Genomic DNA, 16272 nt, shown 5'->3' on the forward strand with positions numbered 1-16272 from the left:
ATAATATTATAACTAGTTTCTTAAATGGATATTATAACAAGGCGTGTGTGCCTTCAATGCTTTTTTTAGATATGATATGTAGTAAAAAGTCCATCCATTCATGGATGTGTCAAACAACAATAAAGATATTAGTATAAAATAATTCTATTACGTCATAACACTTCCGGTATTAGATGAGATAGTACTGCGCAACTGCAACCTCAATGTGTTGCTAACTTTGCTATCGAGCGGACGTGGTTCGTCTCGATGCGCAACCTCTAATGGATGTGTCAAACAACAATAAAGATATTAGTATAAAATAATTTTATTTGCAAACCACAAATCTATACAGCTAACGTTCTGTATAATAGGAATGTACACATTGTATGAATATAACGCTACTAAACGGTGACTAGTGATCGATATTAGAGGCAAGCTTGAAAATAGAAAAAAAAACAAACAAATTCTTTATTTCAAATGTCTTAATAATGATAAGTTACATAATAATGTCACCATGATATAACTCATCTTTAAAGCAAATATTATACAAAGTTAAGCTAGTTTATAAATATTACAGTTGTAACTCAGATGGCATTGCACATATGATTGGTCGGACCATAAGCTCACTAAAAGCTATTGGAAATTACCAAAAATGATGTAATACTATTATTTGATGTTGGTTATAATTGTACAAGCTATAGAACTTCAGAATTTTGATAATACTGTCGTACGCTATGAGCGAGAGGATAAAATCATTGGCTTTTATGGATAGCTTTAGTCTGAGTTTATGAAAATGAACGGAAGCCCGTCTAATTATTTGAAAAAAAGGTAAGTGATAATGCATGTCGATAATCCATCCATGGAAAAAGACGTTTTATCCTAGGCCCTTAACTTTTATTCTAGGCTCTTAACTTTTATTCTAATGTTAAAGATTAATAAGGAACCATATCATACATAACATATGATCACTATACCAGTTGAACTATGTCAATCTATATGAAAAAAAAACTATTGCAAAATAGGTTCTGTTGTGAAACTTATGTTAATTGTAATAGATTTCGCGAAAGGGCTTACTTTGAATTATAAACTTTTTAGAACTTGTTCAATCAAACTAAAGATGCCATACATAAGCAACAGATTACAAGTAAATGGAATCTTTCAGAACGAAACGAATCATTGTCTATTCGTTTCATATATCATATCCACAGAAAATGCAAACTACGTAAATATCTCTACATTCAACAATAATTTATTTAAACCAGATATCGAACAGAAAAATGCAAAACGTTAACAACATATTTGGCATCCTATGGATATTTACATTTAAAATTACAAAAAAAAAAACATGCACAAACATTTACAACTTGCATTGGATTTCAATACTGATAATAACAATCTTCATGTCTGCGAACATTATTGAAATCACATTATGAATTCCAGAAAGAAAGGATTAGAAAATATAAACTTACAGATTTTGGAGCATAAAATCTTACAATAATAAAAGTTTATGGATCATAGTTGTCTTGTTGACAATCATATCACATATAGTGTTGTTTTGGTTGTTACTCGAATATTAGATACGATTAGCTTACGAATTATCATTACAGTATTCTAATAGTGACAATACTCACTTACATGCTAAAAGTAAAAGAACCACACGGTTACAAAAACATGTACTATGTTTCCCTCCTTCTTCATATTTTGTTTAAATTTAAGTTATCTGGTTGTGCTACGCAATGTGTTGGTGCTCTCTCTCTCTCTCTCTCTCTCTCTCTCTCTCTCTCTCTCTCTCTCTCTCATAAAATGTACATACATTTCATAAAAATAAAATGAATTAATCTACTAAAAAAAACCTACAGGATTTGCTCTTGTGTAAACATTTTGTACATAGAATAATTGTTTGTCCTTATAAACTGGGACACTCGTCATAATTCTTAGCTACATAGCGTCAACAACTTGAGAGATCAGGAAATGGTAAAAAGGTACAGCTGGTTCCTTACGTCGTAACTACAATCCCCTTCCCTTTCATGAATGTAACCTACCGAATTATACTATTTAGCGGATTTGTTATCTCATAAGCAACACGACGGGTGCCACATTTGGAGCAGGATCTGCTTACCACCTGAGATCACCCCTAGTTTTTGGTTGGGTTCGTGTTGTTTATTCTTTAGTTTTTTATGTTGTGTCATGTGTACTATTGTTTGTCTGTTTGTCCTTTTAATTTTTAGCCACGGCGTTGTCAGTTTATTTTAGATTTATGAGTTTGACTGTCCCTCTGGTATCTTTCGTCCCTCTGGTATCTTTCGTTCCTCTTTTGTACAAAATGAGAGGTGACCAAAACAAAAAGTATAGTTGTATTCCCATTTTTTGAAAATAAGGAAAGAGACTACTTTTAAAAATCGAATTAATGGGAATAGAAAAGAACAGTTTTGATACATATAGTTACATTAACTGTACCATTTTTACGAAATATTTCACAGAAAAAAAAAAAAGAAAATGAATATAGAAACTAATAATAAATCAAAAGAAAGAAAGAGATATACAAAATAACTAGACATAAGAACAATAATTCAATCTCTCATCATAATACAGCTTTGAAACATACTATGTTTTATACTTTTTAGCGTCCGTTAACACATATAATAGGACGCCAGTGAAATTTCTACAATCTTTTATGTTGTCGTCTTCAAATATACACGACGATTGTAGGCATGAAACATCATATATGAATTACAAATTCAGTAATTTTTTCAAAAAAATCATATTTCATCCATTAATCCTACGAATAATACCAGTTTCCCTTATATTTACTTGCAATAAGTGACACAAATAAATATTTACTGGAATAAACAGAAAACAAATGTTTATATTGTTTTGTTTGCGTTAGTTTGGGAAATTGAAACTAATTTCACTTAAGCATCTCATATTGTTTCTGTTCAATTTTTCCTATGCCTAATTTTTCTGAACACCGAACACATATATTTGTATGTAGGTATTTAATTAATTATAATTCACTTTTGAGTCTTCCATTTTGATATTATGCGCAAAGAAAATCACTTGTTCGTCAGCTTACTATGAATACAAGTAATAGTGTAAAAGAAACAAAAATCAAAGACAAAGAATTCCTGCATGACGAGTTATTACCCTTCTGTGGCATTTTTCCTATTCTGTTGCCTGAAAATAGAGAGAAGAACTTAGCAGTTGATTTCTTTGTTTGAGAATATTCTTTGCAAAAAAATACTCCCTTTTCATAGAACTAATATGCAAAAAAGTAAACCAGCTGTAAGCAAAGGATGATATACTTTAAGATAACTTATAATTTGTTTGGACTATTAAAACATACTTAGTTTTTAGAATATGAAATTCTCATGGATCTATACAATAGTTGACCAGATAGCACCTAACCAGTGTAGATGATTTTATCCCCAATTTTTAGTTTGGGTCGTGTTGTTCAATGTGTTTTCTAGTCTGTTGTTGGTTTTTTTCGTATATTTTTTGTTTGATCATGTCTTGTCTATTTCTTTTCTTCGACTGCTCGTTTTTTATCATCACCTTGGTATGTTTTATTCTAAGAATAAAATGATTTCGGTTAGTGCAACCCGATGAGACAGCACCCAACACTTTCCCACTGTATGCCAAGCTATAAAATGCTTCGAGTCTAAAAAAGACGTTGATGTATTTAAAAGAGAATATCAAAGAATGTCTGTTTGAAAGACGTGAACAATGCACAAAGTAATCTCGTTTTGTAATGTAGATTTCTAGTTTGTTTTGTTTTAGTTCAGCGGCCTTGGAATTCAACACATTTGCATTTATAACAAACGCAAACCATTCAATGCAGAGATAAATGTATGTATATATAAATGATTATGTGCTTTCCCTACAGAATAAAAGTTAGTCAGTCACATGCAGAATTTATATGATATAAAAAAGATGATGTGGTATGATTGCCAATGAGACAACTCTCCACAAGAGACGGATGCAGAAATTAACAACCATAGGTCACCGTAAGAGTTTCAAGCATGAGCAAAGCCCATATCGCATAGTCCCATAAAAAGCCCCGAGATGACAAATGTAAAACAATTCAAAGGAGAAAACTAACGGCCTAATTTATGTACAAAAAATGAACGAAAAAACAAATATGAGTATATCTGTCCTGAATGTTTAAATAGAAAAAATTAATAGTGTTATGTTTATAACATTAGAGTATTTTGTATGTACTAATTTATAAGTTTCATAACGAGTAAGAAGTTGTTAAACCTATTTCTCTTGTGGTCAACACTTTCATTGCTTTGAATTAAAAATCGCGCGAATCGTTGAGTCTTTTGTACATACCAGTATGGCGTCATGTGTCTGTTCCGACATTAGACATTTTAAAACTATTTTGTTCGCTTTAGTTTTTAATATTTGACAAAACTAACATTTTCAGGAGAAAAGTGAGTTTTTTAGTGTTTCTGAAGTGTTTCCCTCAGTTTTAGTTTGTAACCCGAATTTGTTTTTTCTCAATCAATTTATGATTTTCGAATAGCGGTATACTACTGTTACCTTTGTATATTATTTAAGGAATGGTTGAATATGTTCAGTCTATGAAGAAATGACATATAAAATGTGGTGCATACTGTATAACCCGCGTAGTGGGGTATTTCTAAGTGTGCACAACATTTTTTTTATGTTATTTCGAAAAGACAGAAAAACATATTACAGTAATTCCTTAGAATTTAAGTCTAAATTGCACTACAGTCCGGAGTAAACCATGAAAAAACCGTTGATGACGTCACAGTCACATGGCAAAATCATATTTATGAGCTGATAGATATAACACTGTCAGCCAATCAGAAGACGCGTTATATCCAAAATTAAATTATTTAGAAATCACATGTTTTCGTTTCCACGGAAGAAATGTACATCGTCTTTACCTTAAAAGTTATCAATGACCTAACCTTCTTTCAGGTCAATATATCCTTGTATCAACGGCTATATTTGTATAATATCACGGCTGTGTGACGTCAAATACGTTGATCCGGCCTTAAGAACTTTGACCCGGACATATTAGCGACGTCATAATGTTTTAACCGACGTTGATAAGTATGACCCAAAGTTTTCAAGTCATCTTCCGGTTTCTGTTGAAACTGGGAAAATACTTCCAAAAGACGCCAATACAGTCCGATAAATTGATTATCAGGTTATCTGCATAATGATATTGTAAAATATAAGTTGATCGACACAATATGAGATTTCAATACGCCCTGCTTTGTATTATCTAACTAACAAGGTAATAAGTTTCCGTAGAAACAATTTTCAAAAACCTGAGCCATTCAATCTCTCTTTTAAATGATGCATGCGTTGTAAGTTTAGACTTATTAACCACTCCACCAAGTCATTAATTTGTTGTGGTCGGGCATTGAATCCACAACCTTTCCATTCGCATCGAGTTGTTATTCTTTTTGGCAACACTTCAAATTAAATTTTAGCTGTTTTGATATGTTTCATCGCCATACACGAAAGACATGGGATGGAAGTTTGTTTGAATTATTTCAAGAAGACAATACTCGGCAACATGACCAACCATCGAACATTCCGTTATGTATATGTATGTATAATCGTTTTAGTGCCTTTATGTTTTTTCTTACCTTTGACTTGCAGAAAAAAATCACACATGACGATTTTAACATATGCAAAAGAATATTAAAATAAGACATTCCAAGAAAAATAAAGTGTTATACAAAGTCCTTGCAACATGCCTCAGAGTTCATGTTTTCATGAAGTTTCGTGCCATAAAGTTAAATGATATTAATTTTACTGATAGACTTTTTTTCATGCATTCTAAAATGCAGTTTTAGGGGCATACCCCTTTTGGACGTACAAATAACTACAAGATTGCCGGTGCATGTTATTCCTCCATTTTGTTGGGGTTCTGTTTGGAGATTATTACCATCAATGTGCGTGTCCACATTCCCAAGTTTATCCTGTGGTTCTGGTAACCAAATCGTTTTTGGGAGTGTTGTTCTCGTCAGTGGTTGCCTGGTTGTCGTTGTTGTTGGAATACTAGGTTTTCTGGAATCTGTATTTTAAAAAAGAAATCACGAAACTTTGAAAATCAATGTTTTGGGGGAAAATAACCAAAAACATTTTGAAAAAGGAAATCGACCAATTTTGTTTCCTTCTAATAATTCAGTAATGGGAAAAGATTTGTTTTCCAGTAAATAAAGGTTGTTTATTTTTTGTTGTTGTACAACAATGATTTTTATAGAACTAAAATATATGTTATCATTATTTCGTAAAGCTCTTAACATAATTCGACAAAACAAACACATCGTTTTTTCTCATGTTTTCAAAGCCATATATTTGCATGACTCGTGCTTCATCATTACATATAAGACTGATACCATTAATGTACGAAAAAGTTAAATTTATTTGATATTCTGAATCTGCTATAAGCGAAGTTTTTTTTTAAGTACATCTAACTCAATATGATTATCATTTGAAACTTAAGGCCAAAATGGACGATGCATAATAATAAGTTAAAGTATAAATTGCGATTAAAGATCCAAAAAATAAATCATTTAAGATATAACTTGCGTCACTTAGTAGATGCAGTCGGGTGTCAAATAACGAGAAGTCCATACAAATTATAATTAGAACGACTTAGGTATTACATGTGTATATTGCGACTATGTTATCCTATTAAAAGTTGCAGATGATTTAAGGCACGGCCACTAATACTATCTTTAAGCTGCACCAATCATAACTACTTCAGTGAAATCTTTGATACATCACTTTATAGTAAATAAAGGAAATATTTGAAGCTGACATTATTTAGAAAATTTTAGAAAATTCGAAGTTTTGTTGAACTTGGTGGCTTTGTTTGTACGAGCTACCAGCGTTTATTATTGATACAACGTGTAATCTTCCAACGGTTGCTCATTGCAAGCTTTAATTGCCAAAATGACACAGAACTTAACAACTATAAGTCTTAGTATGGCCTTCAACAATGAGCAAAGCCCATACCGTATAGTCAGTTATAAAAGGCACAGAAATGAAAACTGTAAAACAATTCAAACGAGATGTTATCCTATAACTTTTATTCCAAAGTCCGCTCAGGAGGATTGAACACGATAGAAGGAGCACGAGGATCTATTGTCACCGACTTATAAACAGCTTAGAATGCCATAAGAAACGTTTATTTGTGTTCTTCCAGCGTTATGATTGAATAATGTACGACAGACGCTATATACACATTATGGTTTCGAATGAAACTATTCTCAACTCATCTATTCTTTGAAAATATTTAAAAAATCAATATAGGTAAACAAGAAAAACGTAATCCTTATGATAAAACGAATGCTGAACGAAAAATAATCGTGAATTTTTAATTACATTAACAACTCTAAAATACTTGCTACAAAATATAAGACATCGCAAGTTCGTATGTATATTTACGACTTTACAAATCAAAAAGATGTTTGAAGCAGATTTAAGACGGACAACCTCAGTCCTTATTACTGAGGTTACTTTACTGGATACACCGACTTTATGAAAGTTCATGTTCTTACCATGTAAAATCATAATTTCTTCATCGGTGCCAAGCTTATTTTGGGCTACACAAGTATAATTTCCGTAATCTGCATATGTTATATCCATAACACGTAGGCTAAGCGTCATTCTGTGGTTTCCATCGTTATATATTTCTATTCGATGTTTCGTGGTTGTTTTCAAATCCTTCCCTTTAAATCGCCACACATTGTAGTTATTTGGAAAAGCTGTTATTTGACACTCTAAAATGGTCTCCCTTCCAGGAAATTGTCCAATTCTTCGGTTTTGAAGTTGTATTTCTGGAGGAACTGCATAAATAAAAATATATCAATCGAAGCCGTATACTTATGTAATGAAACAGTAATATTTACATTTCAGTTTTTTTTTAACATCCCCTGTTTAAATTAATCGTTTACTTTTATCTGACAAGTATACCTACATTTTCAAGTTGTATTTGCTTGAAATAATAAATCAAATGCATGCCACTTACTAAAAATTGCATTCTGAAACACTTTCAGTACCATGACAAAACACGTAATGAAGATAATGTTCGATCCCAGAATTGAGAGATAATGACGTATCTATCGTTTTGCTTATTACATTCTTTTTTAGAATGATGATACTACTCTAATGCAAAGTTGCTCACCTATTTTCCTACCTTAATTTATGCTGTAACAACTATGTAAATATATATATCATTAGTGCGTCAGATGAACAGTTCTCATTGAAAGTTATACCAAATACAACAACGTCAAATATACTAAATTTATTTAAGCTTTGAAAGTTATTATTCCATGAGGGAATGTATACCAATGATCCATCTTATCTCACAAGATATTACAAGAGAAATACAAGTATAACGCGTAGAACATGACTTCAAAAGACATATATGATCAATTTGCCTATAAAAGTAAAATAACAATAGCTTAAGTAACGAAAATAATAAAAGGTAAATATGGGTCAAGACAGACCTTATATCTTCTATTGAACACAACAAATGAAATATTTACAGGACGAGAATCTTTATGTGATGCAAATGAAAACTTCCTACGAAATATCAAAAATGTATTATTAAACATATGAAATGGCTATAAAAAAGTAGTCTTGTCAAACTAGGTAAACATACATGACCAAATTTAATTAATGAACATTGTAGTTTAAGAGAGCTTTAACACCGATCCAAACACGCAAATATTTTGTAAGTCCCTAGAAAGATCAAATTGCAGTTTATTACACGCTCTGTATCATAATGCAACAAATCGTTAGTATGGCTTAAGTATACATTGTATTGAAGTCGTAATCGAAGGCTTTTACCTAATAAGATTACGTTCCTCGAGTATATTAGAAGAAAATGTGTTTTCGTCTTAGAAGATGTAAATTTTATTCTTAACGAAATTAATCACAAGTGTGATGTATTATTTGGCAAAATATCTATCTTTCACTTGGAAAGATAAGACTCTAAAAAGTGTTATTCTGATCCGCCACTGAACTCATTTGGGCCTTAAGATGTGTCGAACTTGATTATCTCTTGTGTGAATTATCATATCAGAAAGGGAAAATCCAATATTGCTTATGCTGTTCAAATCAGCCAGAATAGTCCTAAATTTAATTATAAATAGATTAAAAAGAGAAATTACAAGCAACTGGATGTCTGCTAAATTGTCTCATTACAGAAAAGGGCAAAAAAATTACATTCTGGTCAAAAGAACATACGGTTAGTGATTATTCTACAAAAAATAGTCTAAGTATCATCAGAACGAAGTAAAAAACAACATTGTCTAGTTCATTGATATATAAATATATATAATCAATGGTGTTGTCACTTGCACTGCAGTTCTCTGAAATACATATACGAATAATTTTTGATACCTGATATATTCCTCTGTTAAATTTCAATCGTTGTAATGAGTTCTAATTGAATTTGCATCGTTATCTTTCAATTTTTAAATTATGCAACAAAAATAGACCAAAACTCATAGCCACTTTATGATGAACAATGTTCTTTGTCAATTCAATTTTAAAAGAATATCACATTGTTATCTAAGGTTTTAAAATAAAAATGAAAAAAAGTTTTTTAAGTATCTGTTTTTTATTTGACTTGTGATTCTTGATTGCCCATTTGTACCTTCTCTTTTTCCTTTAAACGATGCTTACGAATTCGCACATTTCTACATTAGCAAATGACTGTACCCGGGCAGGAACATTACAGTTGTTTTCCATTCGTTTGATGTGTTTGATGTTTAAATTATGCATTTTAACTAGGAACTTTCCGTTTTCAACTTTCCATGGAGTTTTGTATTTCTGTTTTTTTTTACTTTTCAGTTTGTAATAGTGTGAACATTTATTTTACTGAAAACAATAAATGATGTATTTTTATATCACAAATTAGTCTGAAGTTTTAATGAATTAACACAATTATTATAATGGTACTATTCCAGGAATACAGCCAATCGTTATTCCACACCGTTTTATTGTACTATTGTCAAAACAATCAAAGCAACAGGTTTATTCTACCAAAACGCAAACTTTAATGCCAAAAGTATTTCAAAAAGTTATCAAAGGTACCAGGATTATAATATAGTACGCCAGACGCGCGTTTCGTATACATAAGACTCATCAGTGACGCTCATATCAAAATATTTTTGTTTTTCAATCCTTACTATTGTATATATTTGTTTGTTAATGATGTCTTATGGCGATATTCATATTAAAGAACCAGTTCACATAGATCACCGAATAACTTAAAAAAAACTATTTTTTTAATTGACATATGTATATCACGAATATTTGTTCTCAAAATGTGATTTTGTTTGACTTAAAAGATAGATAAAACAGTGATATACGAAATCTCATTGAACATTTATATATAAAAATATCATCTCATTGAACATTTATATAAAAAAATGTATATAATGTTTCAGGGAATCGACTGTAAAAATGAATTTATTCGAATAATATCAAGAAAGAGTCATTGCGACTTCCTACTTGTAAAATTAACAACACAGTCATCTTCTTTACTATCTTTTGTTGAAGACTTAGTTTGTTGAGTGAATATTTCTAGTTATCTGACTGCTAAACTTACACTCAACTTCCACTTTAATGTCTTTGTTGACCGCTGGTGGTACATCGTTGAAAGCCACACATTCGTAGATGCCATCACAGTAACGAGAAATATTGTGAATGATCAAATATTCTCCGTTCATACCGACTCCTGATTAAAAGTAAAAAAGAAATATTGAAAGAAATATGATTAATGAAAATCAGTGTTTTCTTCTTATTTAAAATAAGGATATGCACATGAAAAAAGAGAGTGTGTTAAAACTCAATTGAGAAAAAAATAACTTGCTTTGCATTCAATAGGAACTAATATAGGCTTTAGTTTGGATTTGGAAAACAATTTATATTCATACTTAAGCGTTAAATGTTTACATTCCGTTAATGATGTACAAGTAGCTATCGTTATAAGGTCAAAAGATGGAAAGGAAAGGAGGAGGATTTGTTAGTAAGTGTGTATGTAAAGAGGGATAGGTATTGAATTGTTGTGATTATATTAGGAACTCATATTGAGATATCAATACTATAGATTTCCTGTGACTATTGGAAATTTATCTACGACTGCTGTTGTGAGAAAATACACAATGAAAGCGTGATGATAAAATGTGTTCAATGTAGAAATACCGGATAAAAGAAATTGATATAACATACGTGTATTAATGTAATTATTAAAACCATCTAAACAAAGGCTTCATACAAGATTCATTTATGTCATCCAATGACTCCTGACCATATCTAAACGTTTCTTGAACGCACAATTTATGAACCCGTTACTTATCAGATAATTTCAATCAGCTAATTATAGCTTACAAAAAAAAACTCTAATATAAGCCAACCGCTTTTGTGCTATAAATAATTAAAAAATTTCCGTTGAAATTAAGCTTTTGGAAAATAATTTAAGACATATGACAGATAAAGGAACATAGATTTAATTCCGTCGAAATAAAGCAAAACATTGAAAAATCTTTTAACGAATACAGCACACTGATAAAAAAACAACAACGGCATTTTGATTAGCGATGAACACATTTGTATGTTAGATGAAGCGTGTATGAAAGGGAATGACAAGACTTCGAAAGGATATCGTCTAAAGTGTCTATAGGAAATATATAAATATACACAGATGAAGGTTTATGCTCCTACTCCGGGAATTATATATGGGAATACGTTAAAAGGCGCAGAAAACTAGGGTTCAAGATATTTGTACTTTTGGTTGCTTATACACTGCACACCAAGCAAATTTGGGATTGAAGAAATCACACGATAGTACCATGTTTTAAAATTGTTGTTAAACCAACCACAGGTGAAGTAGGTACTTCGACAGTTGTAACTGTAAACAAATATATATATATATACATCATCAAAATATCACACAACTGTTTACCATGTTATCCCTGTAGAATACATCAGATTGTGAAAAATAAAAAAAAAATATATATATATATGCAACGTATTTCAAATGAAAAATTGCATAAAAAACCCGACAATGAAGAAGTCTATTTTCTTTGACTCAAGTCTTGATGATCAATTTTAAATACGTGATATTTCAATGAAATACTGTTCCTCTTTTTAATACACACAACCTTTACGTAAAAGTAGTATGAGATTTTTGTTTTAAAAGTCAAAATATTTTGCCAAACTTAAGTCTATAAAATGATATCTCACCGATATGTAATGCTATTTCTTTTAACAGGTTCCCTATATATTATATTACTGCAAATAATAATTATAAAAACCCCGAACCCCAGTCGCGTTACCTCGCTTCATAATTACATAAAGGACAACAAGTATAATAGTACACGAAAATAAGTCAACTAAAAAATGAATTTTTTAATCTTTTATTTTATTAATCAAAGATATGACATTATTTATTGAACATTATTTAAAAGATATATTTAACATTTCGTCTTTTTAACAAAGATTAATGTTCATATCTGCATTGCTTCTTATTTCAATAAAACAGTTCAAGTATTTTACACCTATAATTCCTTACACAATTATAACTGGTATTAAAAACATAGTTACACTCCATCATGTAAATACAGGCACATTCAGTGGTTCAATCTGAACAAAGTGAACACATCAATTGAAACACTGTAAAGTGCAAGTGCTTTGATAAAAAAAGACCGACGACATTAAATGTAAACTGAAATATGATGCTTTCATTTTTCTCAACTATTGCATTTTCCCTTTAAAACATGTTAAATCTTAGTTGTTTGAATAATTTTGATACATAGCTATACATGAATGTGAATATATATATATTAGTATATTAACAGCGCAATCAAATGTTACTGGTGGTTAGAAATGGGCAAAACCATGCACGTACACGATTCTGCATATATATATGAATAAACAAAAGCAGAAACAAAAAAAGCATTTTACAAACAGCAAACATATGTTAAATACAAAAATACATTTGTTTTACTAGACTACAATATATAAGACTATTATTCTATTTAGTTATGATTAATGTACATTTAGGCTAAGGTAGCAATTACGCATAATCAATCTTTCATTAGGTGTAAAAATATTTCAAGTTTGTCTTTCCATAGACAGCAGATTTTCTGTTACATATTTTCAGTAAAAATTATGTATCAAAGCGGTTGCCAATGACATGCAATGCTGTATGTAGCTTATTTTTGTCAAGTTTATAAAAAAAACTAACATTTTGATAATAGCTTTGCGATGAATGGGAAATGATTTTGAGCCAGGTCAAATTTAAATACTTGAAAAAAATTCGTATCGCTGCTTACATACTAGGCAAAACGAATAGAGGAACAAGATGAAAGAATGGTCGACTCGAAGTCAGATTAATGTTACCGATCAATCTCTCTGCAAACTGTTAATCTGTTAATATTGCTCGTCAAAATAAAAAATAAAAGCGGATATGGAAAGCAGAATATGTTGACATTATCGACACTATGTCATCATAAATATTCAGGTAATAATTAAAGGTAAACATTAGGCAATTATCAGTCTCAAACCATAGCGAAAGATATGAAAAAGTTGTCATTATTGACCTGTCAAATTCAATTTTATCTTTAAAACAACTCAGCGAGTTCAGCAAGGAAGTGCCATTTCCAAAAGTAAGCATTATTCATTATAATTTCACAATGGAATAGAAGACTGAGTAGTCACGTGAACATACGTGTCCTTCTTTTCATATATCTTCATACTGAATAATTATCTTTTGTTTTCAAATTAAAAAAATGTAAATTATTATCTTCAATTTAGTTAGTTATGATATGTTATAAGTTTTAAATTTAAAATTAGTAAAACAATAGTGTCTGACAAATGAAATTTTATATCATTTTTTTAAACCACGACACAGAAGCAAGCCTAGCTATGTGGCTATGCGCAAATAAATAGAAAAATAACGTGAATTTATACCTGTTTTGTGAAACGTGTATGTGCATGATGGCCAATAGTTGTAATATGTATGCTTCGTCTGTTCCAACTCTAAAAGTTTAAACATAGAACGAACGAGTCAATGAATGAAAAACAAAGGAGCCAATTTGAATAAGTTAAAATTTATTAGAGATACTTTCTGAGTAGTTCATTCATCTATAGCTTTATACAAAATATATATTCGTGGTGTATTATAAAGATAGAATAAGGTTTATATATTAATATTACTGTCAAATAGTAGGTTTGAAAGGATAAAAGTCTTAATAAGTTGGGCTTGCTATTCACTTGTCTCAATAATTTTGGAAGGATACCAAAGAGACATTCAAAGTAGAATATCAACTGACGACGCCATGGTTACAAAAAAAATCAACAGACACACAACGATACACAATATACAACATGGAAAACTGAAAACTAAGCAACATGAAACCCACAAAAAACTGGGGGTGAACTTGGGTGGTCCGGCAGGGTAAACATATCCTGCTTTACATATGGCACCTGTCAAGTTGCTCATACAAGTATACACCAGGTGATAAAACTAATTCTGTAGGTCTAGAAAAGGGGAGGGGATTGTAGTTACGACAATTGGTGCATATCCATCGTCATCTTTTAACAGATATCCCATTATGCTAATCTAACTCGTGATGACGTCCTTAAAATTTACGAAGGGATGATTCAACTTCACCGATCGGAACTCCTGCTCAAGTTAATAGCTACCGTGTAAGTTGCAGTCATCTATAAAGAAATTCATGAATATAAAAATAAGCCTATGAATATCGCTTCAGCTGGGAGATATTTATAATACGTAAGCAGGTGCTGCTTTACTTTTGCAACATGGAAATGGACAGTTCACCATTGGGATAATTAAATCATCTCTTTTTCGTAAAGTTTTGATTGTAACCGAACTTCATAGTCAATTTCTATATGTAAGTCAAGATATCGAGACAGACTTAACTTGTGGAAATTTTAATCTAGGTTCACAGTAAGCTTATAAATAAAAACAAACAGATAGATGTGTTTAAGCAAACAAAATCCCCTAAAAATCCGGTTGAAGGGGTTTGTGGCTTAAAATGCATTACTTCTGTGAAATTTTAAAATGTAGAACACGACCTCTCAAAGTGTTAATGTATCCTCGATTCACACATATGCCAGATATCTGAAGTTTCAAAAAAACAAATATCACTGTCATGACTGTGTTTGTGATCTTCGGAAAATGCATGTACCAAGTCATGATTATAAATGTTGTTTTTCATTCGTTTCGTTGATTGATAATGTTTGATTTTGTAAGTTTTATTGACAATTTTCCTTGGAGTTCAGTATTTTGGTCTTACTTTTTAGTACTTCTTACTATATTTGCATACTTTAAATAGATTTTGTCATACACAGAATTGCAACAATATCCTAAATATCTGAAATAAAAATGACGAGCACCAAATAAATCAGAACAGACTCTAACCATTTAAAAGAAAAAAAAATGTTCATACCTTCTCGCATGTTTAATACTTGTTCATATTACGCCTGTTATAGGTGCATTGCATTTTGGCAATATTTTGTATTTCACTTACAATAATACCAAAAAAAAACAACTCATCATAGATACTAGGATTGAAATTTTGTGTTAACGCCAGACGGGCGTTTTGTCTACAAAAGATTCATCAGTGACGCTATAATAAAAAGTTAAAAAAGGCCTAATAAAGTACGAAGTTTAATGAGCATTGAGGACCAAAAATTCCTCAAAGTTGACAGCTAAGGTAATCTATTCTTGATGTAGGAAAGCCTTAGTATTTAGTATTTCAAGAATTCAAAGTTTTGTAAACAGTTAATTTATAATTATGACCTTATCAATGATAAGTCATGGTCATCACAGAAGTGCGTTTGGGCCAATTTATAGGTTAAATATAACGGCAACGTTTGAATACGGTATCAGTTGTATACAAGAATATCCACAAATGAGTTACTGTTAACAAAGGAATTCAAAATTATTTTTCATACAAAACTAAATCAATTCAAGGTATACACTATATAATGGTCACATGTTCGAGTAGAAAAACTGAGCATAACTAGTTCGGAGATATAATTGAGGAAGAAATACGCCAGTAATTAGTTTAAAGACCTCACATTTAGGACATGCATTGAAAAAAGCCAATAATATTGTTTATGTACAATCCATTATGAATACAAGCATAAATTGATAGCTGTTTGTTTGCCTATCTATTGGCTGCAATAAATTTCCGGCACTCATTCCATTACTTTTCATTGTATTGATTAGAAAAGTATGTATTTTTGATTCAAAATTAC

The 16272-nt window shown here is 30.8% G+C and overlaps 1 protein-coding gene across 6 annotated transcripts in view; it reads right to left on the reverse strand.

Annotated features, from left to right (window-relative positions):
• Positions 1-288: 288 nt before the first annotated feature.
• Positions 289-16272, reverse strand: part of LOC143072397 (limbic system-associated membrane protein-like) — a 57940-nt gene continuing 41956 nt past the window's right edge. For 2 of the 6 annotated variants that reach the window (XM_076247305.1, XM_076247309.1), the window contains 6 exons: positions 13957-14025; positions 11834-11893; positions 10592-10720; positions 7530-7817; positions 5840-6037; positions 289-3153 (listed from right to left, as the gene is read on the reverse strand). In XM_076247305.1, coding sequence (XP_076103420.1) covers positions 3044-3153; positions 5840-6037; positions 7530-7817; positions 10592-10720; positions 11834-11893; positions 13957-14025 — 854 coding nt within the window. In that variant the 3' untranslated portion in view covers positions 289-3043. The remainder of the gene's footprint in view (positions 3154-5839; positions 6038-7529; positions 7818-10591; positions 10721-11833; positions 11894-13956; positions 14026-16272) is intronic. The other 4 variants (XM_076247307.1, XM_076247308.1, XM_076247306.1 and 1 more) reach the window with 4 other exon arrangements.

This window comes from Mytilus galloprovincialis, chromosome 4 (genome assembly GCF_965363235.1).
Source record: "Mytilus galloprovincialis chromosome 4, xbMytGall1.hap1.1, whole genome shotgun sequence".
In the NCBI taxonomy this organism is placed as follows: Eukaryota; Metazoa; Mollusca; class Bivalvia; order Mytilida; family Mytilidae; genus Mytilus; species Mytilus galloprovincialis.